The sequence below is a fragment of the Myotis lucifugus genome, unplaced genomic scaffold, assembly GCF_000147115.1.
Source record: "Myotis lucifugus unplaced genomic scaffold, Myoluc2.0 scaffold_300, whole genome shotgun sequence".
Lineage (NCBI taxonomy): Eukaryota > Metazoa > Chordata > Mammalia > Chiroptera > Vespertilionidae > Myotis > Myotis lucifugus.
This window is the reverse complement of record NW_005871348.1, coordinates 220,178-245,810: the sequence shown is the minus strand read 5'-3', so window position 1 is coordinate 245,810 and position 25,633 is coordinate 220,178. Positions and strand designations below refer to the sequence as shown.

General features: G+C 38.9%; 1 protein-coding gene across 6 annotated transcripts in view; it reads left to right on the top strand.

The window, feature by feature from the left end:
* The window catches only part of FNIP1 (folliculin interacting protein 1), a 104,719-nt gene extending 79,776 nt beyond the window's left edge, over nt 1-24,943 (top strand). For all 6 annotated transcript variants that reach the window (XM_023763777.1, XM_023763775.1, XM_023763774.1 and 3 more), the window contains 6 exons: nt 2,197-2,366; nt 7,506-8,922; nt 9,584-9,752; nt 18,061-18,258; nt 21,211-21,326; nt 24,281-24,943. In XM_023763777.1, the coding sequence (XP_023619545.1) occupies nt 2,197-2,366; nt 7,506-8,922; nt 9,584-9,752; nt 18,061-18,258; nt 21,211-21,326; nt 24,281-24,359 (2,149 nt within the window). In that variant the 3' untranslated portion in view covers nt 24,360-24,943. The remainder of the gene's footprint in view (nt 1-2,196; nt 2,367-7,505; nt 8,923-9,583; nt 9,753-18,060; nt 18,259-21,210; nt 21,327-24,280) is intronic.
* The last annotated feature ends 690 nt before the right edge of the window (nt 24,944-25,633 follow it).

The window sequence follows — 25,633 nt, the reverse complement described above, 5'->3', positions numbered from 1 at the left end:
CCCCTTACGGGCCCTGCTCTGTGTGTGACGGGGTAGAGCCATAACCTCCCCATCAGTCCTGCCCTGAGTGTGAGAGTCGCGGCGCCCCAACCCCCTGATCGGCCCTGCTCTGTGTGTGACAGGGGGCGGTGCCCCAACTCCCCTATCGGCCCTACTCTGTGCGTGACAGGGGGTAGCTCCCCAACCCCCTGACGGGCCCTGCTCTGTGCGTGACAGGGGGGAGCTCCCCAACCCCCTGATGGGCCCTGCTCTATGCGTGACAGGGGGGAGCTCCCCAACCCCCCTGATGGGCCCTGCTCTGTGCGTGACAGGGGGGAGCTCCCCAATCCCCTGATCGACCCTGCTCTGTGCGTGACAGGGTACGGAACTCCAACCCCTTTGATGGGCCCTGCTCTGTGCGTGACAGGGGGCAGCGCCCCAATCCCCTGATTGGCCCTGCTCTGTGTGTGACAGGGTATGGAGGCCCAACCCCCCCTGATCGGCCCTGCTCTGTGCGTGACGGGGTGACACCGCAACCTCCCCATCGACCCTGCCTTGAGTGTGACAGGGGGCGGTGCCCCAACCCCCCAATCGACCCTACCCTGAGTGTGACTGAGGGTGGCATCGCAACCTCCCAATCCGCCCTGCTCTGTGCATGACAGTGGGCGGCGCCCCAACTCCCCAATCGGCCCTGCTCTGAGCCCAACCAGGGGCTGCACCTAAGGATTGGGCCTGCCCCCTGCCACCCAGGAGCAGGCCTAAGCCAGCAGGTCGTTATCTCCTGAGGGGTCCTATACTGCGAGAGGGAACAGGCCGGGCTGAGGGACCCCCCCACCCCCCCAGTGCACAAATTTTTGTGCACCGGGCCTCTAGTAAAAGAGAAACATGCAAATTGGTGTCACTCCGCTACCCCCACCAGCCAATCAGGATGAGCATGCAAATTAACCCAACAAAGATGGCGGTTAATTTGCATATGCAGGCACGGAGCGAAGACTGAAGGCTTTGCCCAAGCGAAGACTGAAGACAACGGAAGACTGAAGAGGCTTGGCTTCTCCGCTGCGAAGGCCTGGGTCCCGGGTGCCAGAGGAAAACCGGTGCTGGCAGCCAGGGGAAGGAAGGTCTATTGCACGAATCTCTTCGTGCAACGGGCCTCTAGTTTACTATAACTAGATATCAAATTATAATCAAACTCAGTTATAAAAGTAAAAGAATTAACCATTACCTTTGTAATTATTAGATATTAGTAGTATTAATAAAATGAATTCTAAAAGATAATGCAATATAAGGTATGTAAAAAGGCCAAAGAACTTTATGAATAAGAAACAGTAAAAATGTCTTATGTGTGAAATTATAAGTCCTGACATCTTACAGAACTGTCTGAAGCTTTCCATTTTTTGTGAATTGTATCCACTTTTAATGTTTTATTCTATAAAAAAGAAATTTAACAATATAAGAAGTGCCAGGATTCTAGTAATTCATTTTTTTAAAAATAGTGGTGGGTGTGTTTTTTGTTGTTGTTTTTTAAATATTTTTTTATTGATTTCAAAGGGAGGAAGGGAGAGAGAGAGAAACATCAATGAGAGAGAATCATTGATTGGCTGCTTCCTGCACGCCCCCTACTGGGGATCGAGCCCACAACCCAGAAATGTGCCCTGAATAGAAATCGAACCATGACCACCATGGTTTCATGGGTCAACACTCAACCACTGAGCCATACCGGCTGGACCCTGTGATCCATTTTTAAAGTGATATTTTATCATATTTTTTCTCATCAAATTCCCAGAATTCACATGAGTAATTCAAATTTTTTTAATTCTCTTTGATGGTAGGTTGTTTAATGCTTTCCTTCATTTTCCCATTTAGTACTTTGGAAATGTATAGACCTCCTGGTTAATTTGTTAATAAATTGTGTAAATTAAACACTGAAAAAAATCCATAGTTTTTAATGTAAAACCGCATATTTGTTTTGTAATTACGATCAGAAATAGTTCCTTGTGAATGCTGTCTTTATTTCAAGGATTTTCTTTGACTCCCACACAACCAAAAAATTAATTAACTTTCATTTTTATCCCGGATATGCCTATCCTCTCCCCTTTCTTTTCGTATGCTGTTTGGCCATATGAGAATATGTACTCTCTTTGCTTTATTCTGTCACTGTATTTACCTGAGGTTTCATGAAGGCAAATTGGAATCTGATAAGATGCATTTTGTTTTCAGATTCTTGCCAGCACTTATTACTGCAGTTCTGACCAATCATCTTGCCTGGGTTCCAACAGTCATGCCAAATGGACAACCACCTATAAAAATATTTTTAGAAAAACATTCCTCTCAGAGTGTGGACATGTTGGCAAAAACTCATCCATATAACCCACTTTGGGCACAGCTGGGTATGTAGTCTAATAACCTTTATATTATGCATTATACTTAGACTTTTGTGCAACTGTCTGGAGTTATTTTATAGCCAAAAGAAAAGGAAGTAAGCGCTCTTTTTTACCTCCTTCATTCTAAAGCACCTGTTCATTACTTGTCATATCTGCTGAATTGTCTTATTCTCCCCTCCCTATTTTATGTTGAATACTAGTGGCCTGGTGCACGGATTTGTGCACATTGAAAGGAAATTAATTAGAGGAAATATCTTCATATCACTATTCGCCCTTTCTCTATAATAGAAGTATCAACCAAATTCATGATTGACAATGACAGATTGAAACACACACATGCGATTGGCACCAGCAAGAGCTTTATACGTATCGCACATGCGCGAGTCAACTTAGCCTTTTATATATAGAATAAAGTTGTTTAATTAGACCTGCTTTCTGATATAACTAAACTTTTTCCAGCCCAGTAAAGCACCCCAACTTTTCTTTCAGGTAATTGTCAGCAACACAGCAGTAAATAGCAATACAAAGCAGATTATTATTGTAGATCACGCAGGGAGAACAAAGGGTAAAATATTTAACTGTAGCAGTGTTTGACTATATTCTGCGCAGTGAGAAAACCTGAAGTTATTTTCAGGGTCCACCATTTCTTCTTTTCAGTCAGGTCAGGTTTCTAAACTTTCTAAATCTCCATTTTCCAGCTAATGAAAAGAAAATAGGATTCCACTGAATGTTCTTTCTACCTACTCCAGGATTTCTGTGAGGATCAAATGAGATGAGGCAAACGCTTTACAGACATTTGATTTACAGTATAAAATGTTTGTACCTGGCTATAAAGCAAGTCATGTTCCTGGGCTGAAGAAACTCCAAGGAGGCTAGTCGCTAGGGAGAGGAAGCTGGGCATTGCTACGTGATGTAATTACCCAACGCCCACAGCAACGGTTTCCAGGCTGGGCTGGGCTGTAGGCCGCATTTTGTGCCATGGTTTCTCGGCAGCGTTGGCTGCAATTTGGTGGGCTGTCACTCCATGGTGGTGGCGAGGCCTGTATCCCACTTGGGGAAAGCTGAGCATTGCTTTGTTGCCGCCAGGTCCGTTGTGCCATTTCTCTGTAAATGGCCAGTGCGCATCACGGCAGCTCCTGCATTGAGTGTCTGCCCCTTGGTGGTCAGTGCGCGTCATAGCGATCGGTCAGACGGTTGGAGGGACACTTAGCATATTAGCCTTTTATATAGAGAGAGATTCCTTATAGAGAGCTGCAGTTGGAGCAAGGGAAGCAGGATAATGTTTGGTTCACTAGTAACTTCAGGATCTTCAGGGGGGTTTGTGTTAGATCCTTTGCCTAGAAAGAATGAGTCAACAAAGTGACGCATGATAGTACAATACTAGGTGTACCGGTTAATAATGGTGGATTTTTTAATCAAAGAAAACACGATAATTTCAAGAGGAACATCAAAAGTGCTTTATTCAAAGTAATCTCCATCGCTGGCTACACATTTCCCCCATCTTTCAGGTAATTTGTGGATACCGTCCCAATAGAACTTTGCTTGTTTTGAGGCAAACCATTCAGAGACCCAATTTTCCACTTCTTCATATGTTTTGAAGTGCTGCTCAGAAAGTGTGTGTGCCATCGATCGGAACAAGTGGTAATCTGAAGGAGCAAAGTCTGGTGAATACGGCGGGTGGGTTAATACTTCCCAGGCAAGATCTTTTAACGTGTCTTTAACTGGTTTTGAAGTGTGTGATGATGCGTCATCACGAAGCAAAATTACTTTGCTGTGTCTTCTGGCCCGTTCTGGTAGTTTCACGATCAAAATGTAGTTCAGATTGATTATTTGTTGTCGGTAGCGATCAGTATTAACAGTTTCACCTGGTTTTAGAAGCTCATAATACACCACACCTTCTGATCCAACCAAATGCAGAGCATTGTCTTATTTCCGAAGCGATTTGGCCTTGCAGACGATGTTGATGGTTGACCTGGATCAACCCATGATTTTGTGCATTTGGGATTCTCAAAATAAACCCACTTTTCATCGTCAGTCACAATTCGATGCAAAAAAGACTTTCTTTCGTGCTGTTGAAGCAACATTTTACTGACGACTTTTCGGTTTTCCATTTGTCTTTCATTCAGTTGATATGGCACCCATTTTCCTTCCTTTAAAATCTTTCCCAATGCTTGCAAACAATGGGAAATTGTTTGCTGAGCAACGTTTAATCTTTCTGCAAGTTGTTTTTGAGTTTGACATGCATCTTCATCCAATAATGCTTGTAATTGTTGGTCTTCAAACTTTTTCGGTTATCTGGACGTTCTTTGTCTTTCACATAGAAATCATCACTTTTAAAGTGTTTAAAGCAGCATTCACCAGTATTTTGAGATGGAACATGTTCACCATAAGCTTCTCGAAGTATACGATAACTTTTTCTTCAAAATAATGAATTAAACCTCCCGCAAATGCTCTTTTTTTGGCACGAAATTTGACATTTTTAAGCATAACAATATCTATGATGTTAACACCTTCAGCAAATTTGATATATGAAGTTTTGAGCTTGCTGTCAATACAGCAAAATAGCATACATATTAAATCGCATATATATCAATATACATGTAACTCCATCTATTGAAAAAAATCCACATTATTAACTGGTACATCTAGTAAATCCAGTTAACTGAAAAGCAGAGGTTTGTATTGTTCCACTTTTGTTTGTTGAGTAATTTTGGAGAATGTTTCCCTTCGTGCTAGGCCTCAGGGAATAAATGGTTAATAGAGGAGAGAGGGGGTAGTTGATGAGTAGACAGTCATTAGGAAGGCAGTGTAGTAAGGTGCTTAAAAAGCACAGGCTGTGGAATCAGGCAGGCCACATTTGGATCACAGTTCCTTTATTTGCAAAGTGGGGATAATTAATAGGTAGTACAAACTTCATAAAGTTGTGAAAGTGCTTAGGACAGTGACTGTTAAATGTAGCTACCCTTACTCTATTGCTGTTAGGTAATCGGGGAGGAATATGATGAGAACATGTTGGTGACCTCATAGAAACTTCCTTTAGGTTGTGTTGGTAAATTAACTTGCCAGGCAGATTGTCATGTGGCTTATTAATTCATGTAACCAACCTCCCTTCTTTCCCTTTCTCCTTCCTTGCTTCCTTCCTCCCACCCTCTCTCTTCCCTCCTTTTCTTCCTTCCTCTTCTCCTTTTTTCTACTGAATTACAGAGTAATTAATATATAGTAAACACATATGTAAAGTATATAATTTTGTAAGTTTTGATGTATATGTCAAAATATATGTCTCTGAAACCATCACTAAAATCAAGATGGAGAACATATCCATCACTTCCAAAATTATCTCATGCCCTTCCTCCTGTTTTTCACCACTCTTCCTGTTCACTGTCCCATATACCCAAGTAGCCACTGTTCTGCTTTCTGTCACTATAGATTAGTTTATATTTGCTAGAGTTTTAAAGAAATAGAGTCATAGTAGTATATGCTTTTGTTTAATTATTTTGAGATTCACCTATCTTTTATTTATTAATAGTTCATCCTTTTTTAATGCTGAGTAGTTTTCTGTTGTATGGTTAATAACTCCTTTTTTCAAATCACATGATTCAGTATCATTTTTGGGGGGGACATTTCAAACCTATTTTCACTTCTATAGTTATATATTGAGTACATGATATATCTAAGGCTCTGTGCAAAGAGCAAAGAACATTGGAGGGTATAAAATTATATCTGGTCTTACCCTCAAGAAGTTGACAGTATTATTCTATAGGTAATGAATATGTGAGCAATAATGATAATTCAAAAAGCAACTATAAGAGAAATAAAAAATTCAGTGGGAGTTCAGTTGGGGAAACTTTTGCCCAAGGGAAGATGATTGGGTTGGTAGCTTTGGACTGATAAAAATACAGAAGGAAAGGAACAAAAATAACATGAGTAAAGGGGTCTAGGTGTTGAAAGTTCTGAGCATATTCAGTTTAAGTAGTCTACTTTAAATGGGACTTTGGGTGCATAAGAAGGTAACCTGTAGAAGTAAAGTGGAAATAGTCATGAAAGACTCAGTTGCCATGCCAAAGTAGTTCAATTTATTTAGTAATTAGTGGGAGCCTTGGGAATAGCTTTGAATAGTGGCATGATGGTATTAGGGCCAGTGTCTTAGCTTAAAAAAGAAAATTTAGCATAATACTGTTTGTAGCATACCTTTATTTGAGACTTAATATGTGTTCGTTCCTTTAAAAGGTGTGAAGCTTTTATAAAATTTAAATAGAGGTTTTAAGTATTTATACTAACAACTTGCAAAATTCAATTATATTTAAATTAATGACTTTGTATTGTCCATTTTAAAGTGTTTAAACCTTTTTTTGGTTTAAGTTGAGGTATAGCATAAATATAGAATGACATTGGTAACTCTTAGTTACTCCTGCCCCCTTTTATAATGTAGTTATTGTTTATGTCTAGTATGGATACAAAAGTGAAAATGAACCACATGGCTAAATGTGTTTCCCTTTGTTTTCCTCTTAGGATAGGTCTCACTCTTCCTGCCTTTTCTGGTCTGTCCTAAGGCCCCCAACCCTTGAGAGAATGGAAAGGAAAATGAGCTTTTAAAACCATGGGTGCTATAGGGTTCTGATTAGGGTAGCAAAAATTAATGTTTGGTGTTATGATTTAAATCAAGGAAGATGAAGTGTATGATGTGACCACTCTAGCTCTGTCCATTCCACCACCACTCCCTTCCTCTCCTTGTCCCCCAGAAGGTATTGTGCTTCCCTTCTCTGCATTGGATGCAGCTACAGAATATTTTTGTACATAGTATTTTAGACAGTACTTCTCCACCTAGATGGAGGGCTTTGCTTCTCTACTTGGGGCCTGACACAAAATATTCTTATTAAATCCAACTTTTACAACTGACTTCTTGCTTGAGGTTTCAAAACCATAGCAACTTCTTAAGGAGGAAGATGGAAAACCCCTGCATTCATCTTTCTCTTTGATTTAGACCACTCATCTTATCCTATTCTTTTGAATAGTTACTCACCTATTAAAGAACTCAGAATAAAACCCGAACCCTCATACAATAAGAGTAGGTTTCCATTCATTGAAAATAGCTTGCTTAGCTGCATGAGTAAAGGATGTGTCCATTAACTTATTTTTCCATTGCAGGGGACTTGTATGGTGCTATTGGCTCTCCTGTAAGGTTAGCAAGAACTGTGGTAGTTGGCAAACGACAAGACATGGTCCAGAGGCTGCTTTACTTTCTTACTTATTTTATAAGATGCTCTGAACTTCAAGAAACCCATCTTTTAGAAAATGGAGAAGATGAAGCCATTGTTATGCCAGGCACAGTAATTACAACCACGCTAGAGAAAGGTGAAATAGAAGAATCTGAATATGTGCTTATCACAATGCATAGAAACAAAAGCAGTTTGCTCTTTAAAGAGTCAGAAGAAACAAGGACTCCTAATTGTAACTGTAAATATTGTAGTCATCCACTCTTTGGGCAAAATTCAGAGAATGCTTTGAGAAAAGAGAGGGAAGATATTCAAAACACCCCTAAGGAGTTGCTAGGAATTGCAGATGAATGTGGAATGATTTCTCCTTCTGACTGCCAAGAAGAAAATGCTGTTGATGTTGAACAGTGCAGAGATAAATTAAGAGCTTGCCTTGACACCAAGTTAGAGACAATTGTTTGCACAGCATCTGCTCCAGTTGACAAATGTGCATTGTTGAAATCAGGCTTAGAACCAGCAGAAGAAACATGGCAGAGTGAGGAATTGCTGGATTCTGGTAATCACGCAGGCAAGGTGCTGAGATCCACAGGAATGGTTCTGGAAAAAAAACCTCCAGATAAGCTTGTGACCGCTGCATTTTCTTGTGAGGCAACCCAGACAAAGGTTACTTTCTTGATTGGGGATTCTATGTCACCTGACTCAGATACTGAACTCAGGAGTCAGGCTGTGGTGGATCAGATCACCAGGCATCACACCAAACCACTGAAGGAAGAAAGAGAGGCTATTGATCTCCATCAAGAAACTAAACAAACAACTAAGGACCAATCTAGAGAGTCTGATATACCAATGGTTTCTGGAGAGCCCTGTGAACTTCCCTGTTGGAATCATTCAGACCCAGAAAGCATGAGCTTATTTGATGAATATTTTAATGATGATTCCATTGAAACCAGAACTATTGATGATATCCCAGTTAAAACAAGTACAGACAGTAAAGAACACTGCTGCATGTTAGAGTTTTCAAAAAGATTATGTACAAAAAATAGCAAACAGAACAATGAACTTTGTAAATGTGTAGAAGCAGTTCATCAAGATTCATGTAAAACCTGCTACCCTCAGCAGGATCAAAGAGGTACACTCTCCCTTCTTGTCCCCCATGGGGATAGAGAGAGTTCAGAGAAAAAAAATGCTGTAGGAACTGAATGGGACATTCCAAGAAATGAAAGTTCAGATAGTGCCCTTGGGGATAGTGAAAGTGAAGATACAGGTCATGATATGACTAGACAAGTAAGCAGTTATTATGGAGGAGAGCAAGAAGATTGGGCAGAAGAAGAGGAAATACCTTTTCCTGGGTAAGTAGGAAGTTTCAATCTATAATAGGCCTTATGTAGATATGTACCATTCTTTTATTTAGTTTGTCTCTGAAAGTTGGTAGCAGCTAATATGAAAGACAGATCATTGTCCTGGACGATTCAGTTATCATGTCCTATTACTCATAGGAAAGATTAAAGGCTAAGTCCTATAGGCACTCCAGGAAGGCTTTGTGGAGGCAGTAGAGAAAAGTAATGTTGGTGTGTAGGAGACTTCTTACTTCTTAGGAATTTTCAAGCCATTTAGGAGTGAATAATCATGCTCCAAAAAGGAACCTATGCTGAGTTTGGCAACTAGGGAGAGAGAATCACTGAGAAGGTAATAAATGGCTGTTACAAATAAATTTGGCCAACACTAAGAGGAAAACAGGAAATGTATATAATATTCTGGATTAACTGTACAAGGAGAAGATTCATACTTGAGAAAAGTTAGAAACCAAACTTTGGATTTATGAGGTATTTAACTACTTTGTTTTGGATGATGGTTTTCATAATCTGATTGTATTAAGAATCTGTTATACAAGGGACAGCATTCCTAAAGTCTGTTATGAAATATTTATGCTTACCTCATTAGAAAGTTGTTCATTAGACCCTCTTCTCTGGATAGGAGTATTTTGTGGATCTGACTGGACCTTTTTTCTAGGTCAAAGTTAATTGAAGTGAGTGCTGTTCAGCCCAACATCGCCAATTTTGGGAGGTCCTTGTTAGGTGGCTACTGTTCGTCTTATGTGCCTGACTTTGTTCTTCAAGGAATTAGTAGTGATGAGAGGCTCCGTCAGTGTCTGCTGTCAGATTTGTCCCATGCTGTGCAGGTGAGTGACCATCACTGCTGTTGAATTTATTTAGAATTAACTCTTAACCAGTGGAACCCAGAATTGCCTTATATTTTTGTTACACTTCACTGTGTAATACAATCATTGTTCTCTGAATCAGTCACTTTCTCTAATAACTGTTTGTTTGTATCTGACATCATGAAAGTGAGTAGAGAGTTCCAATATCCAATTATCACTAGATTATATCAATTTTGGAGTCTGTATTCATAAGGGATATTCGTCCATAGCTTTCTTGTGATGTTTTTCTCTAGCTTTAAAAACAGAATGATACTAGCCTTATAGAGTGAGTAGGGGGGAAGTGTCCCCTTCTCTTTCTCTCAAGATTCTCTGGAAGGTTGTTGTTGCTTTTATTTGTTTGTTTCCTCTAAGCGTTTGATAGAATTTATCAGTAAAACCATCTGGGTCTAGAAGCCACTTTTTCTTTTCAAATATAGGTGTTTAAAGCTAGAAAAAATTTTAATGAGAATATGCTCATTATTTATTTATTTTTCTTTTTTTTCTTTCTTTTTTTAAAATTAAATCTTTACTGTTCAGATTATTACAGTTGTTCCTCTTTTTTCCCCCCATAGCTCCCCTTCACCCAGTTCCCACCCCACCCTCTACCCTTACCCCCGTCACCCACTATTCTCATCCATAGGTGTACAGTTTTTGTCCAGTCTCTTCCCACACCCCCCACAACCCTTTCCCCCCTGAGAATAGTCAGTCCACTCCCTTTCTATGCCCCTGATTATATTATATTCACCAGTTTATTCTGTTCGTCAGATTATTTATTCACTTGATTTTTAGATTCACTTGTTGATAGATGTGTATTTGTTATTCATAATTTGTATCTTTACCTTTTTCTTCTTCTTCCTCTTCTTAAAGGATACCTTTCAGCATTTCATATAATACTGGTTTGGTGGTGATGAACTCCTTTAGCTTTTCCTTATCTGTGAAGCTCTTTATCTGACCTTCAATTCTGAATGATAGCTTTGCTGGATAAAGTAATCTTGGTTGTAGGTTCTTGGCATTCATCACTTTGAATATTTCTTGCCACTCCGTTCTGGCCTGCAAAGTTTCTGTTGAGAAATCAGTGACAGTCGTATGGGTACTCCCTTGTAGGTAACTGATTGTTTCTCTCTTGCTGCTTTTAAGATTCTCTCTTTGTCTTTTGCCCTTGGCATTTTAATTATGATGTATCTTGGTGTGTTCCTCTTTGTATTCCTTTTGTTTGGGGTTCTCTGTGCTTCCTGTACTTGTAAGTCTATTTCTTTCACCAGGTAGGGGAAGTTTTCTGTCATTATTTCTTCAAATAGGTTTTCAATACCTTGCTCTCTCTCTTCTTCTGGCACCCCATAATTCTGATGTTGGTACGCTTGAAGTTGTCCCAGAGGCTCCTTACACTATCTTCATATTTTCGGATTCTTTTTTCTTTTTGTTTTTCCGGTTGGGTGATTTTTGCTTCTTCGTATTTCAAATCTTTGACTTGATTCTTGCAATCCTCTAGTCTGCTGTTGGAACTCTGCATAATATCCTTTATTTCAGTCAGTGTATGCTTAATTTCTAGTTGGTCCTTTTTCATAACCTCGAGGGTCTCACTAGATTTCTTGAGGGTCTCACTAAATTTATCGGTGGTCACACTAGATTTCTTGAGGGTCTCACTAAATTTATCAGCGGTTTCTAGAAAATTCTTGAAAAACCTTAAAAGTGTAGTTTTGAACTCTATATCCAGTAGTTTGCTTTCCTCCATTTCTGTCATTTGTGACTTGTTTCTTTGTCTCCACATTTTTTATGCTTTCCTGTGTTGGTAGAGTGGCTTTGTGTGCTAGGTGTCCTATAGGGCACAGTGGCTCAGCCTCCCCAATTACCTGAGGTGGACACTCTTGGTGCACCCCTTTGTGGGCTGAGTGCACAGTCTTGTAGTTAAGCCTTGATTGTTGTAGGTATCACTGGGAGGAATTGACCTCCAGGCCAATTGGCTGTGAGAATCAGCTGTGTCTGCAGTGGGAGAACTTCTGTGCTGGAGACACCCTTCTGGGGCAAGACTTGCTTCAGTGGGGCTTTGGTGCTCACTGAGTCTGCCCCCTGAGTGTGTTCCTTATGGATCTGAGGAGTTGTAATCTGGATGGTCCCACTCTGACCACTGGGTACACTGGCTCTTGGATCTCTAAGGAGGTGCTAATTTAGCCTCTGCCTGAGGCTACCCAGCAGGAGCTATGGAGAGATTCCCCTTCCTTTTTGGGGGTTAGGAGGTGCCCAGATGAGGCCCAGCTGTGAAGCAATGCAAGCTGCTGTGGGGCCTTGGACCTTCTTTAGGAAGTTCTGGGTCTCTCTGATTCAGCTGCAGTTTGTTAGGTAATTTTCAGGTTGCAAAGGGCCAGGCCTTTCATATGCAGAAGCCTTTGTGCACAGGTTGGGTGGGGCAGGGTCTCAGGTGATCAACAGGGCAGAGCAAGCAGCTATGGCTGCTCCCCAGACCTACCCTAAGAGGCCCCGAGTCTCAGTGTCACGGTAATCGCTGCATGCACCTCTGAGAGAAAGCCGCCCTCGAGTTCTGCCTGATGCCAGACAGTCCAGTTTCTCCCCGTATGAGTCTGGGTTCATGTGCGCCGCGTCCGCAGTTGCCAGCCCTTTCCACGTGTGCCTTCGTACCTCTGCACTTCCACACCTCCTCTGAGTCTCAGTGTGCTTTTCTCTTTCCTTCTAGTTGTAGAATTTCCACTCAGCCAGCCTTCCTGTGGTTCTGGATGATGTCTGTTTTGTCTTTTAGTTGTATTTTTGAAGCGGTTGTGCGAGGCAGCAATTTCCGGTGTTTACCTATGCCGCCATCTTGGTTTCTCCTATTTATTTTTTATTGATTGATTTTTAGATAGGGGGGGAGAGAGTGAGAGAGGGGGAGAGAAACATAAACATTTATTTGTTGCTTCACTTATTTATACATTTATTGCTTGCTACTTGTAAGTGCCCTGACTGGACATCAAACCTGCAACCTTGGCATGTCTGGACCACACTCTAATCAACTAAGCACTCAGCCAGGGTCAAATGAGAATATTTTATATATTTTTATTGATTTCAGAGAGGAAGGGAGAGGGAGAGAGAGCTAGAAACATCAATGATGACAGAGAATCATTGATTGGCTGCCTCCTGCATGCCCCCCACTGGGGATCAAACCCACAGCTCAGGCGTGTGCCCTTAACTGGAATCAAACCTGGGACCCTTCAGTCTGCAGGCTGACACTCTATCCACTGACCAAACCTGCTAGGGCCCTAAAGAGAATATTTTAAATTGCTAATTCAATTTCTTGTTAAATATTTATTCTGATTTTCTTTTTCTCCCTGAGTCAATTTTGGTGATTTCTGTCTTTCTAGAAATTAGTTAGTTTCAATATATTGGAATAAAGTTGTTCATAGTATATACTTATAATCCTTTTATTTATTTTTTTTAATATATTTTATTGATTTTTTACAGAGAGGAAGGGAGAGAGACAGAGAGTTAGAAACATCGATAAGAGAGAAACATCGATCAGCTGCCTCCTGCACACTCCCTACCGGGGATGTGCCCACAACCAAGGTACATGCCCTTGACCGGAATCGAACCTGGGACCCTTCAGTCCGCAGGCTGACGCTCTATCCACTGAGCCAAACCGGTTTCGGCTTATAATCCTTTTAATTTCTATAAGGTCTCTGGTTATGTCCCCTCTTTTATTTGTGATTTTTGTAATCTGTATTGTTCTTTTTTCCTCCCAAAAAGGTAGGGGATTCTCCAAAGAAGAGTTCATTCATGCCTTGATTTCATTAGTAGATACTTTTGGCCCACATACATTAAACATCAGCAAGCAGTGGCCCATGGGACAAATACACCTACTTTCTGTAAATACAGTTTTTTTGCAATGTGACCACACCCATTTATTTATGTATTCTGTGACTATTTTTCTGCCTCGACAGCAGAGTTGAGTCATTGAGACAGTGATCATACATCTCCTAAAGCCAAAAATATTTTCTATCTGGTTCTTTACAGGAAAGGTTTGCTGATTCTTATTCTAGCTTAAGGTTTGTCAGTTTTGTTGATCTTTTCAAGGAAACAACTTTTGTCTCAATTGATTTTTTCTGTAATCACTTTATATTTCATTGTTTTCTATCATAATTTTATTATTTTGTTCCTTCTGATTGCTTTGGGTTTAGTTTGCTCTTTTTCTAGCTTCTTAAGGTAAAAGCCTATGTTATTGATTTGAAACATTTTTTTTTCAAATATAAGCGTTTAAAGCTAGAAATTTTCCTTATAAGCACTTTTTTAACTGAGTCTCATAAATTTTTTTTTTAATATATTTTATTGATTTTTTACAGAGAGGAAGGGAGAGGGATAGAGAGTCAGAAACATCGATGAGAGAGAAACATCGATCAGCTGCCTCCTGCACATCTCCCACTGGGGATGTGCCCGCAACCCAGGTACATGCCCTTGACCGGAATCGAACCCGGGACCCCCCAGTCCACAGGCCGACGCTCTATCCGCTGAGCCAAACCGGCCTCGGCAGAGTCTCATAAATTTTGATGTTGTGTTTTCATTTGCATTTACTTCCAAGTATTTTCTAATTTGACCCATGGGTTATATAGAAGCATGATGTTTACTTTCCAAATGTTTGTGAAATTCTTGATTTTTTTTTATTGTTCTCTAAATTAGTTCCATTGTGGTCAGACAAAATACTTTGTCTGATTTCAGTTCTTTTAAACTTATTAAGACTTGTTTTATGGCCCAGCATATGGTCTATTCTGGAGAATGGTCCATGTGCATTGAAAGAGTTATTGGGCAAAGTGTTCTATAGATGTCAGGTCAAGTTGCTTGATAGCCTATGTCCTTGCTGATTTTCTGTCTAGTTGTTCCATCAGTTATTGAGGGTGGATATTGGAGTCTCCAACTGTTGCTGAATTTTCTATTTTTCCCTTCAATTCCATCTGTCACTTTAATTAGTTTTTGTTTTAACAAAACTTTTCCTTCTTCCCACCCAACCCCCCATAATAACCATTAAAAAGGAAATGAAGAAAGCCATCTAGGAAAATATGGGTGAGAAAATATGACTCAGTGAGCAAGCAGACACTTAATTGTTAGTCAAAAAGGTTTAAACCTATATCTGTAGAAAATTAAAGTTGTACATTTTAGTGCTTTATTATATAGTAGGGGAATTATGGTAAATCCAGGAAAACTTAGTCACACTCACATTCTTTATATTTAAAAAGCTATATTGCTCAACCTTTTAATATCAAATATTTACTGACATTCTTTGTTGTGAACATAGTGCTAACACTTCAAGGGATATATAGATGAAAAGGGAATAGTTTCTGACCTCAAGTTATTTACTTAGTAATGGAGAAAAATAAGGCAAGTAAATGAGTAAGTGTAGTACAACATATAAAAAAATAAATACTTGAAGAAGGTTCAGAAAGTAATTTAATGCTTCAGAAGAAACAAATTATATCAGTTGATGATATTTGTTCTTCAGGGTGAAGGAACTATTTCTGTATTTTCAATTCTGTCCTCCCAATGCCTAATAGAGTGCTGAGTAAGTACTTGAATAGGAAATCCCATGTGGGTCCTTGTAATGCTCTGTGTGTTTTCTTGTCTTTCCTTACGCCTGATCTTAGTCATTCAGTCTCTTTTCTTTCTCCTCTGTACTCATTACCACACACGGTGCTCTTCAGTGTTTTCTCTGAAAGCCTGACAATGGGTGGGGTTACTGTCTCCTATTGAAGACAAAGCATTTTGGTGTTGAGTTGCTACCTGCTAATTACTAGGGAAGAATAGTAATAGTAATAAGCATTTAGTATTTATTGTGTTCCTAGTGTGTATTAGACACTTAAATGTAATACCTCAATCTTAAAATAATCCCTTTGTAGTACTTACTATTACCACTCTTATATTTCAGGTATAGCATGGAAAGATTTTTAAATTACATAGATAGGTAATGGCAGAGCTAGAAATCAATCCCAATCTTAACTAAGCCTGTTCTTACGCTATGCTTCTAAACTTCTGTGCCATACTGTCTCTAAAATAGATGAACGAAGGTTACTACAGATACAGATAGCAAGATTGGCATTACAAAGCTTGCAAGGCTTTTACATTAGTAGTCCCATTCTATTGCTCTTGGAGCCTTTTCACTATGGTAAAAAAAAAAATGAATGTTTTGTCTTCTGCCATCTGTTTCAGTAACTGGGTTTCTAGTCTTTCATATTTTATACACACACACACATATACATATATGTAATTTTTAAAAATCTTTATTGTTGAAAGTATTACAGCTGTCCCCTTCCCCCTTCACCCGGCTCCTGCCCTCTCCCCAGGCCTTCACCGCACTATTGTCTGTCCAAGGGTTATGCATATATGCATATAAGTTCTTCAGTTAATCTCTTCCCACTCCCTCACCTCTGCCTTCCCTCTGAGATTTTCAGTCTGTTCCAGGATTCTGTGTCTCTGGATCTATTTTGTTCAACAGTTTATTTTGTTCATTAGATTCCACATATGTGTAAGATCATGTGATACTTGTTTTTCTCTGACTGGTTTATTTCGCTTAGCATAATACTCTCCAGGTTCCTCCACATTGTCTCAAAGGGTTATCCATACGGGAATTATCCATATTTATCTCCCGATTATCAACAGCAATCCTAGCCATACTTCAGTGTCCTATCCCTATGACCCTTCTACTGTGAAACTCCCAGTCACACAGAACTCCCTGTTGCCCTCTTATACTACCCCAGCACTTGGTTTCTATTTCATCTGTTACATGTCTTTTTATTTATTTAAAAAAATTTTTTAAATATATTTTTATTGATTTCAGAGAGAAAGGGAGAGGGATAGAGAGATAGAAACATCAATGATGGGAGAGAATGAGTGATTGGCTGCCTCCTGCATGTCCCACACTAGGAATCTAGCCCGCAACCCAGGCATGTGCCCTGACCGGGAATCGAACCCTGACCTCCTGGTTCATAGGTCTACGCCCAATCCAGGTCAATGGCTGGGCTATACATGTCTTTTTATAGCCAGGTGTATTTCTATTTATCTTTCTCATAAGACTGTGAGCTTCATTTTTTTTTGTTTCCTTAGCATCAAACAAAAAGATTTATTCAAAGCAGTTGTTCATTAACTGCGCAAAAGTATATCCTTTGAGAGTGCCAAACCTGGGTTTATCCGGGAGGAAACTTACATTCTTAACTATAAAATTGTAATAACATAACATTTGAAAGGAAAAAGGCCATTGGGTCCAAGTATTTCAAATTATTACATGTGTCTCAGTCTTATTGCTGCTAATCTATATGGCCAGTGTTGAAGAAATTCTTACCTTTCCAAAGATAGACTGATGTTGAAGTATTGAGCATTGTAGGGCTCATCATCTCTTTCTGATAGTGGTACTGTGTACATATTTGCTTTTGGTCTTTATGTGTAAGCTATGGAAAGTCAAGAGCACAGCTATGTGCCTATGGTCCTATTGTCAGTATATGTGAGTTAAAAATACTTTTTACTATGCATTAAATGTTTTAATTTTAAAAGTGTTATTTAGGTAAATGTTTGTGATAGAAATGCAAATAATACAAAGATATACAAAGCAAAAAAAAGAAATTGTTCTTTATAATCTTAATATTCCATACTTATTCAGAGATCTTTATGATAGTTTGATTTGAGTATTTTTATCCTTTTTTTTTTATTAGCTATAGATCTGTATTTTTAAAATTGTAACTAGGGTATAATATCTGTGTGTGTGTCTGTGTGTGTGCGCGTGCAGAGTGACTTTTTTCCCATTTAGCCATATTAGTATCTGTTGAGTTGTCTCCTTTTAACTTCTGTATCCATACTCTGGATATACATCTTCGTAAAATAGAAACACCTATTGCACATAGCCAGCAGGGTACTTCATGTGATCAAGGAATGGTCCCTGAGATGTTCAAGCAAATTAATGCCTGACAGGTTGCGATAGTTAGCACAGAACCTTAGATTGACTTGTTCATGTCAATCTCCATCCTATCTATTTTTAAAATAGCTCTTTCAAGGTAAAAAACATTTTCTTCAATTGCCTGGCACATGGTTGGTACTCAGTAAATTTGTTGAATGAATAAATGGTTAAAAGATCAGTGAAAATCAAGTTCTGGATTAAAGACTACAAAATTCTGGTAATACATCTCTACCTATGATTGGCAGTAGCTGTCATAACTTAATATTAGTTTATTCTATTTGCATTCCATATCTCTTGTCTCATTGCATTAGCATTATCTTTTGAAAATTTTATTTGCTCATTATAAGATGAATTCTTCTTTTTTCCCCCCAGCATCCAGTGTTGGATGAACCAATAGCAGAAGCTGTCTGTATTATAGCAGATATGGATAAATGGACTGTGCAAGTGGCCAGTAGCCAGAGACGAGTGACAGATAATAAACTGGGAAAGGAAGTATTGGTTTCCAGTCTTGTTTCCAATCTGCTTCATTCCACTCTTCAGCTTTATAAACATAACTTGTCTCCAAATTTTGTAAGTGTGTCTGAGGCTTGAATTTGAGCACTGTAATAGGTGACTGAACTATTTAGTATGTGCCTACATTGAACCACTACTGTTAGCTTCATCATTGTTTTCCTGAAAGAAGGTGTTGGTGTTCCTCTAAAGTCCCAAGCGTTGGATCCCTAACCTCTAATGCAGGGGTGGGCAAACTTTTTGACTCGAGGGCCACAGTGGGTTCTTAAACTGGACCGGAAGGCCGGAACAAAAGCATGGTTGGAGTGTTTGTGTGAACTAATATAAATTCAAAGTAAACATCATTACATAAAAGGGTACAGTTTTTTTTTTTTTTTTAGTTTTATTCATTTCAAACGGGCCGGATCCGGCCCCGCAGGCCGTAGTTTGCCCACGGCTGCTCTAATGCGATGATGGTATTTGGAGATGGGCCTTTTGAAGTTAATTAGGGTTAGTTAATTAGGTAACGAGGATGGGGCCCTCATGATAGGATTAATGTCCTTATAAGAAGAGGGAAAGAGAAATTGCATTCTCTCGACCATGTGAGGACACAGGGACAAAGAGTTGTCTGCCAGTCAGAAAAAGAGTTCTCACTAGAACCCGACCATACTGGCACCCTGATCTCAGACTTGCAGGCTGTGAGAAAATAATTTTCTGTTTAAACCACTGAGTATATGTTATTTTGTTATGGCAGCCCAAGCTGACTAGAAAAAGAAGGGGATGCGTACATGTCTTATAGTATATTCTATGATTTCAGCAGCCATAATTTAGTACCTGATTAGTATCATGTAATGTATGGACATGAAATGTCCCTAAGCTTTGTGCAGAATGCAGTGCATTCTGGACCCTCATTGTCATGCCAGGGCTTTGATGATTCCTCTTCATAATACCGGTAACCTCTTATGGATGACACCATTTCCAACTTTCAAGATTTTTTTTCTTCTTAGGAAAACTATAAGATAGCATAGTTAAAAACCACTCTAGATCAACATGATAAAGACCATATATGACAAACCCACAACTAATGTTATGTTCAATGGTGAAAGACTGAGGATTTACTCCTAAAATGAGGGACAAGACATAGATGCCCACTTTCACCACTTCTATTCAACATAGTAAGTCCTAACCAGAGCAGTTAAGAAAGAAAAAGAAACAAGAGGCATCCAAATTGGAAAGGAAGAAGTAAAAGGATCTCTGTTTGCAGATGACATGACCTTATATTTAGAAAATGTAGATTCCACAAAAAAACTAATAGACCTGATAAGTGAATTCAGCAAAGTTTTAAGATATAAAATCAGCATGCAAAGATAGTTGCATTTCATTACATTAGCAATGAACAATATGAAAAGGAAATGAAGAAAGCATTTACAATATCATCAAAAGAATAAAATTCTTAGACATGAATTTAAGGAGACAAGAGACTTGTACACTGGAAACTACAAAATGTTGCTGAAAGAAATTAAAGACATAAATAAATGGAAAGGTATCTTCCATATTTCAAGGATTGGAAGACTTGCTATTATGAAAATGATTACACCCCCCAAAAGTGATTTATTGTTTCAATGCAATTCCTATCAAAAATTCCAATGACTTTTTTTCCCCGCAGAAATGGACCCAACCTAAAATGTGTATGGCATCTCAAGGGACTCTGAACAAATCAAAACAATCTTGAAAAAGAACAAAGTAGGAAAACTCACACCTCCTGATTTTAAAACTTACTACAAAGTAACAGTAATCAAAACAGTATGGTACTAGCATAAGGACAGACATATAGACCAATAGAATATAATGGCCCCAAAATAAACCCTCACATATATGATGAACTGGTTTTTGACTGGGGAGCCTTTTCAAAAGACAAAGACAAAGGAGTCTTTTCAAGAACTCATACTGAGAAAACAGGCTGTCCACATGCAAACGAATGATGTTGAATCCTTACCTATACCTTATACAAAAATAAACTCAAACTTACATCTAAAATTGAACAAACCTAAATGTAAGTGCTAAAACTATACAACTCTGAAGAAAAACATAGAGGATAATCTGTGACATTGGATTCAGCAGTGGTTTCTTGGATTTGACTCCAAAAGCACAGGCAACAAAAGTAAAAAATAGATAAATTGGACTTCATCAAATTAAAAACTTGTTTTGTATCAAAGGACACTATCAACAGTAAAAAGACAACCCACAGAATGGAAGAAAATATTTGCAAATCATATCTGAAGAGATTGATATCCAGAATATATAGGAAGCTCTAACAACTCAATAATAACAAAGACACAACGAATAGATATTTCTGTAAAGAAGATACACAAATGGCCAACAGGCACATAAAAAGATATTCAACATTATTACTCATTAGGAAAATGCAAATCAAAACCACAATGACATACCACTTCACACCCATAGGATATTTATAACATCAATAAAGTATTGGCCAGGATGTGGAGAAATTGGATCCCTTGTGGGAAAGACAAATACCATATGATCTCACTTATATGTGGAATATGATGAAAAAAAATAAACTGACAAAAATATAGAAAACAGGCAGGGATACATGGACCAAACTAACAGCTGTCACAGGGAAGTGGGGAGGAGGGACTGGATGAAATAAGGTGAAGGTATTAGCCAAAAAACATATATGTAACACATAGGCAACAGTGTGGTGATAGCCAAAGGGAAAGGGAGATGGGCAAAGGGGGGCGGAAATGGGGATGGAAAGAGACTTTGCTTGGGGTGATGGGTGCACAATGCAGTGTGCAGATGATGTCTTACTGAGTTGTACACCTGCAACTTGCATGCTTTGCAAACTGTTGTCACCCCAATAAATTCAGTTTTTTAAAAAATGTGCTCCAAATTGTAGTTTATGTTGGAGTAACTAAATAGAATTGTCAAAAATATGATGCTTTCAAAATTGCCATCACTTAGAATTGGACACCATTTTCTGACCTGGTTCTTGGTTTCCCCTAACTGCAGTGTGTAATGCATCTTGAAGACCGGTTACAGGAGCTGTACTTCAAAAGCAAAATGCTGTCTGAGTACCTGAGGGGCCAGATGCGTGTTCATGTCAAGGAGCTGGGAGTGGTTCTGGGGTATGTTCATGTTTCTTTCCTGGCTTTCACATTGTGCTATCTTTAAGCAAGAGCTATTCCTTAGAATTGCCTTCTTGTAAGTGTCTTTTCCTGTTAGAAGCTGGACACTATTATTCAGGTTGCTCTGTACCACATAAGAGCATATCCCTGTTTTCCACTGGTCTAAAGTGCATTGTCCCCTCTGCCATTACAATAAATTGAGAATATAGTGAGATAAAAATGAATTAAATCTAAATTTTTTGTCTTGGAAAAATAAGTAATATTTATTTTTATTTACATATATGTTCAAAACTCCTTCCCAGCCTCCCCTCCACCATCCAAATGAGCTGATTAAAATAGCAGCACACTGGATGGTAGTACATTATCTACATATTATTACTCTTTCCCCATTATCTATATGTCTGTCTACTCTGTAGTTATTCTTGGGAAGAAGACAGTTATTTAAAGTGCTAACTGAAGGAAGAACAGATAAATTGTTGGGAGGCATAGTATAGCCCTTTTTATTATGTTCCGTGATCTTTTTCCTTATGTCCTATGGCCATTGTGTGTGTGTATGTGTGTGTGTGTGTGTGTGTGTGTGTGTGTTAATTATTCTTGAAATGTTAGTTGAGGAAATTAAAACAAGCCAGAACTTTTGTCTAATTCAGTTTTTATGAAGGAAGAAAGAGCCAACATCAACAAGAAGCTAACGTTTGTTAGAAACCAAATTGAATTCTTTCACTAATGTTACTCCTTACCATCCAGATTGGCAATAGATGATTCTCTGTGCATAATGCCTTTATTAAAAAAAAATTAAAGTAGTTTTTAAACTAATGTGCATTTAACCAAAATTTATAGTGCATTATGGCATAGAATGAAAAGTAATTCCTCATCGTCTTTTCCCCAACTTGCCAGCTTCACCCAAACACAGTTAATGGATTGTTTCTTCTGACAGAAATTTTTTATACAATAAAAAATAGAAATTAATTTCTACTCTATTATATCATCGGGCAACTTGCCTTTTAATAAATCCTGAACATTTGTTCATATAAGCACATACTGATCTAACTCATTATTTTTAATAGCTGTATAGCATTTCATTTTACGGTGGGATTTATATAAACAGTAAGTTCTCACTTAACATCTTTAGTAGGTTCTGCAGCTTTAAGTGAAATGACATAATGAAACCAGTTTTACCATATACTAATTAATATAAATAAGAATTAAGTTTCAGTGGCATCTCATCCTACATAATAAAAGCATAGTATGCAAATTGTCCCCTCGACCAGGAGTTTGTCCAGGAGTTTGACTTGGGGGTGGGGGGCGCGAGGCTGGCTGGGGGAAGGGAGGGAGGCCCCAGCTGGCGGCAGCAGTGGCAAGTGGCTGGGGGAAGGGAGGGAGTACTCAGCCAGCAGCTGCTGGGGACCCTACCAGTGCATGAATTTCGTGCACTGGGCCTGTAGTTATAGTTATAATGAAATGATGCTGTTTAATGGAAGAACATTATTTGAGGGCCTGATGTATTTTCTTTTGCTACTACAAACCAATGCTAGAATGAGTAAAATCTTTGAAGATTATAGGATAAATTATTTAAAGAATTTTTGGTTAAAGGGCATGTGTATTAAATTTTTGATAGATATTGATAGTTATTTTGATACGTAATAGTAAATGTTACCCAGTAAGTACCAGAATAATTTATCACAAATAGCAGGAAGCACATACTTCTTGCTATTGGCTGTTACCAACTTTTTAATCTTTGTCAGGCTACTTGCTAAGAAATGAAATCTGATTACAATTTACGTATGTATATTTATTTATTCTCTAACATGAATCAGTCTACATGAGTGATGTTTCTGTGTTTATTGGCCATTTTTCTTTTCCTGTAAATTATTTGTGGTAAGATGTATTTTTAAGATGCTTCCATTATTTCTTCTATATTTTATAGAAACCTTTGTGTTCAAAACAATGTGGTTGCACACTATTATCCTAATATTATACTACTAGAGGCCCGATGCACAAAATTGGTGCATGGGTAAGGTCCCTAGGCCTGGCCGGCAATCAGGGCTGATCTGTGAGGCAACTGGCGGGGCGATTGGAGGCCCCTGCTGGCACCCGCCGTGCGCTAGCCCTGTCCCCTGCCACAGCTGCCGGTTGCCTCCCTCTGTGGGAGGTGACTGGTGGGGTGATGGGGGGAGGCACCGGCCCACTTGCCAGCTGGCCCCACTTCACCTGCTCGCCAGCTGGCCCTGCCCCCTGCTGCTGCCAGTCACCTCCCTCTGCAGGGCGACCTGCAGGGCAGTCGGGGGACCCCCGCTGGCACCTGCCTTGGCTGGCCTGGGGCCTGCGGGCTGGGAGCAGCTCCTGTGTTGAGCATCTGCCTCCTGGTGGTCAGTGCACATCATAGTAACCAGTCGTTCCACCATTTGGTTGATTTGCATATTAGGCTTTTATTATATAGAATATTGTATTTCTTAGATTTCTTGCTGTGATGCATGGTCCATCAGCAGGTCAGTGAGATGCATTCCTACACCCATGACTTCACCATTGGGTTTCAGATCCTTTTTTTAATAAAATATTTTTATTATGTTTTTATTGATTTCAGAGAGAGGAAGGGAGAGGGAGAAATAGAAATATCAATGATGAGAGAGAATCATCCATGGACTGCCTCCTGCACGCCCCCTACTGGGGATTGAGCCTACAACCCGGGCATATGCCCTGACTGGGAATCGAACTGTGACTTCTGGTTCATGGGTTGATGCTCAACCACTCAGCCACATCAGCTGGGTAGATGTTCGGTTTTTTTTAAAAAAAAAAATTTGGTTCTGGTTTTTACTGACTGAAATATTTCCAACTGTTGTTATCTTCAGCTCTCTTACCTTTTTCTTTTGGTCAGGGTGGCTTGGGTCCTTTACTGCTGAGGTATAGTGACTTGGGTACAGAAAGCCTGACTGAGATTTTTTTTCTCTTAATTTCAGGATTGAATCCAGTGATCTTCCTCTTCTGGCTGCTGTAGCAAGCACTCACTCTCCATATGTTGCTCAGATACTCCTTTAACATAAAGTTTGTTTGGAACATTAAATAGATAACAAGGAAGCAGACACAACATGCATTATGGCATTCCCCCCCCCCCCCCATTAGATTCTGATCTGAATGAGTCAGTCACCTGTGTATCATGCATTGCAGTGCATATTGTGTGTTCTTGGATGGATGGCTTTTTCTTTTTGACTGGACTTTTTGGGTGGAGGTAGATTTTTAACCAAGTGGAACTAAAACAGCATATGTAATTTGGGGGAAAGCATTTGAAAAGGCTAAAGTATAACTTAGAAAATTCTATAAAATGAATGGCATTGAGGATTTTTATATGATCACTACAGTGTTTCCACAACTCATAAATAGCAACAGATGTCCCATGATTAAATGGCTCACGAATAGTCGTTTCATTAGTTTTAATTCTTTATTTCTAAGGTACATAGGTTTACAAAACCTTGATTATTTCTTATATTGTCAATTCAAAATAGCTAATTTGGGGGTATTTTTCAAAGTATTTTAAGTAACCTGTTAATTATAAGAAACTTAGAAGAATGAGTGTCAATCTGTGTTATGTTACCCACCCAAGTGTACATATGTATGTAGTTTTTTAAAAAAAGCAGATGAGGGAAATCAAAACTGGTCAACAAACTTTAAAATCAATATCTAGTGATATATACATTTGATATATATATATATATATATATATATCCACTAGTATTCATTGTATATAATGTTGAAATGTTCCTTTGTGGTGGTTTTCCTGTTTCACACACCCTAAAATATAAGTAAAACCAATCGCTTTTTTAAGGCTGAGGAATGTAAATTCCCCAAATAATAGTACTTTATATTATTTGTTTTGTTTGTAACTATAAGCTAATTCTTATAAATGTTAATATTAACATATTTGTACCTAATTTAATAAATTAAAATTAGGATTAAAAATTGCACCAAAGTATTGGCAAAAATAATATTTTCTTCAAAAGTACTCAGGTAGCCGAGGCTCTTGCTTTTGGCATTAGCCATCCTTGAACCCATAGGAAATATTTTCTTTGTTTCACTGCTTCATAATATTCTATTTACACTAAATAGAACTCATTAATCCTTAAAATTATTCTCTTTTCTTGAATTTCCCTTCTTCCAAAAGCTATTTTTTTCCCCAGGGATTTTCACTTTTCAGTTACTGTTATTCTGTATATAGTGTAGAGTGTTGCTTCTGAGAAAGGCTAACATGGAACCAAACTCTTGTAAATAATGTAAATAAAAATATGGGTAAGTAAAGTTTTCAGTATGCTCTACTA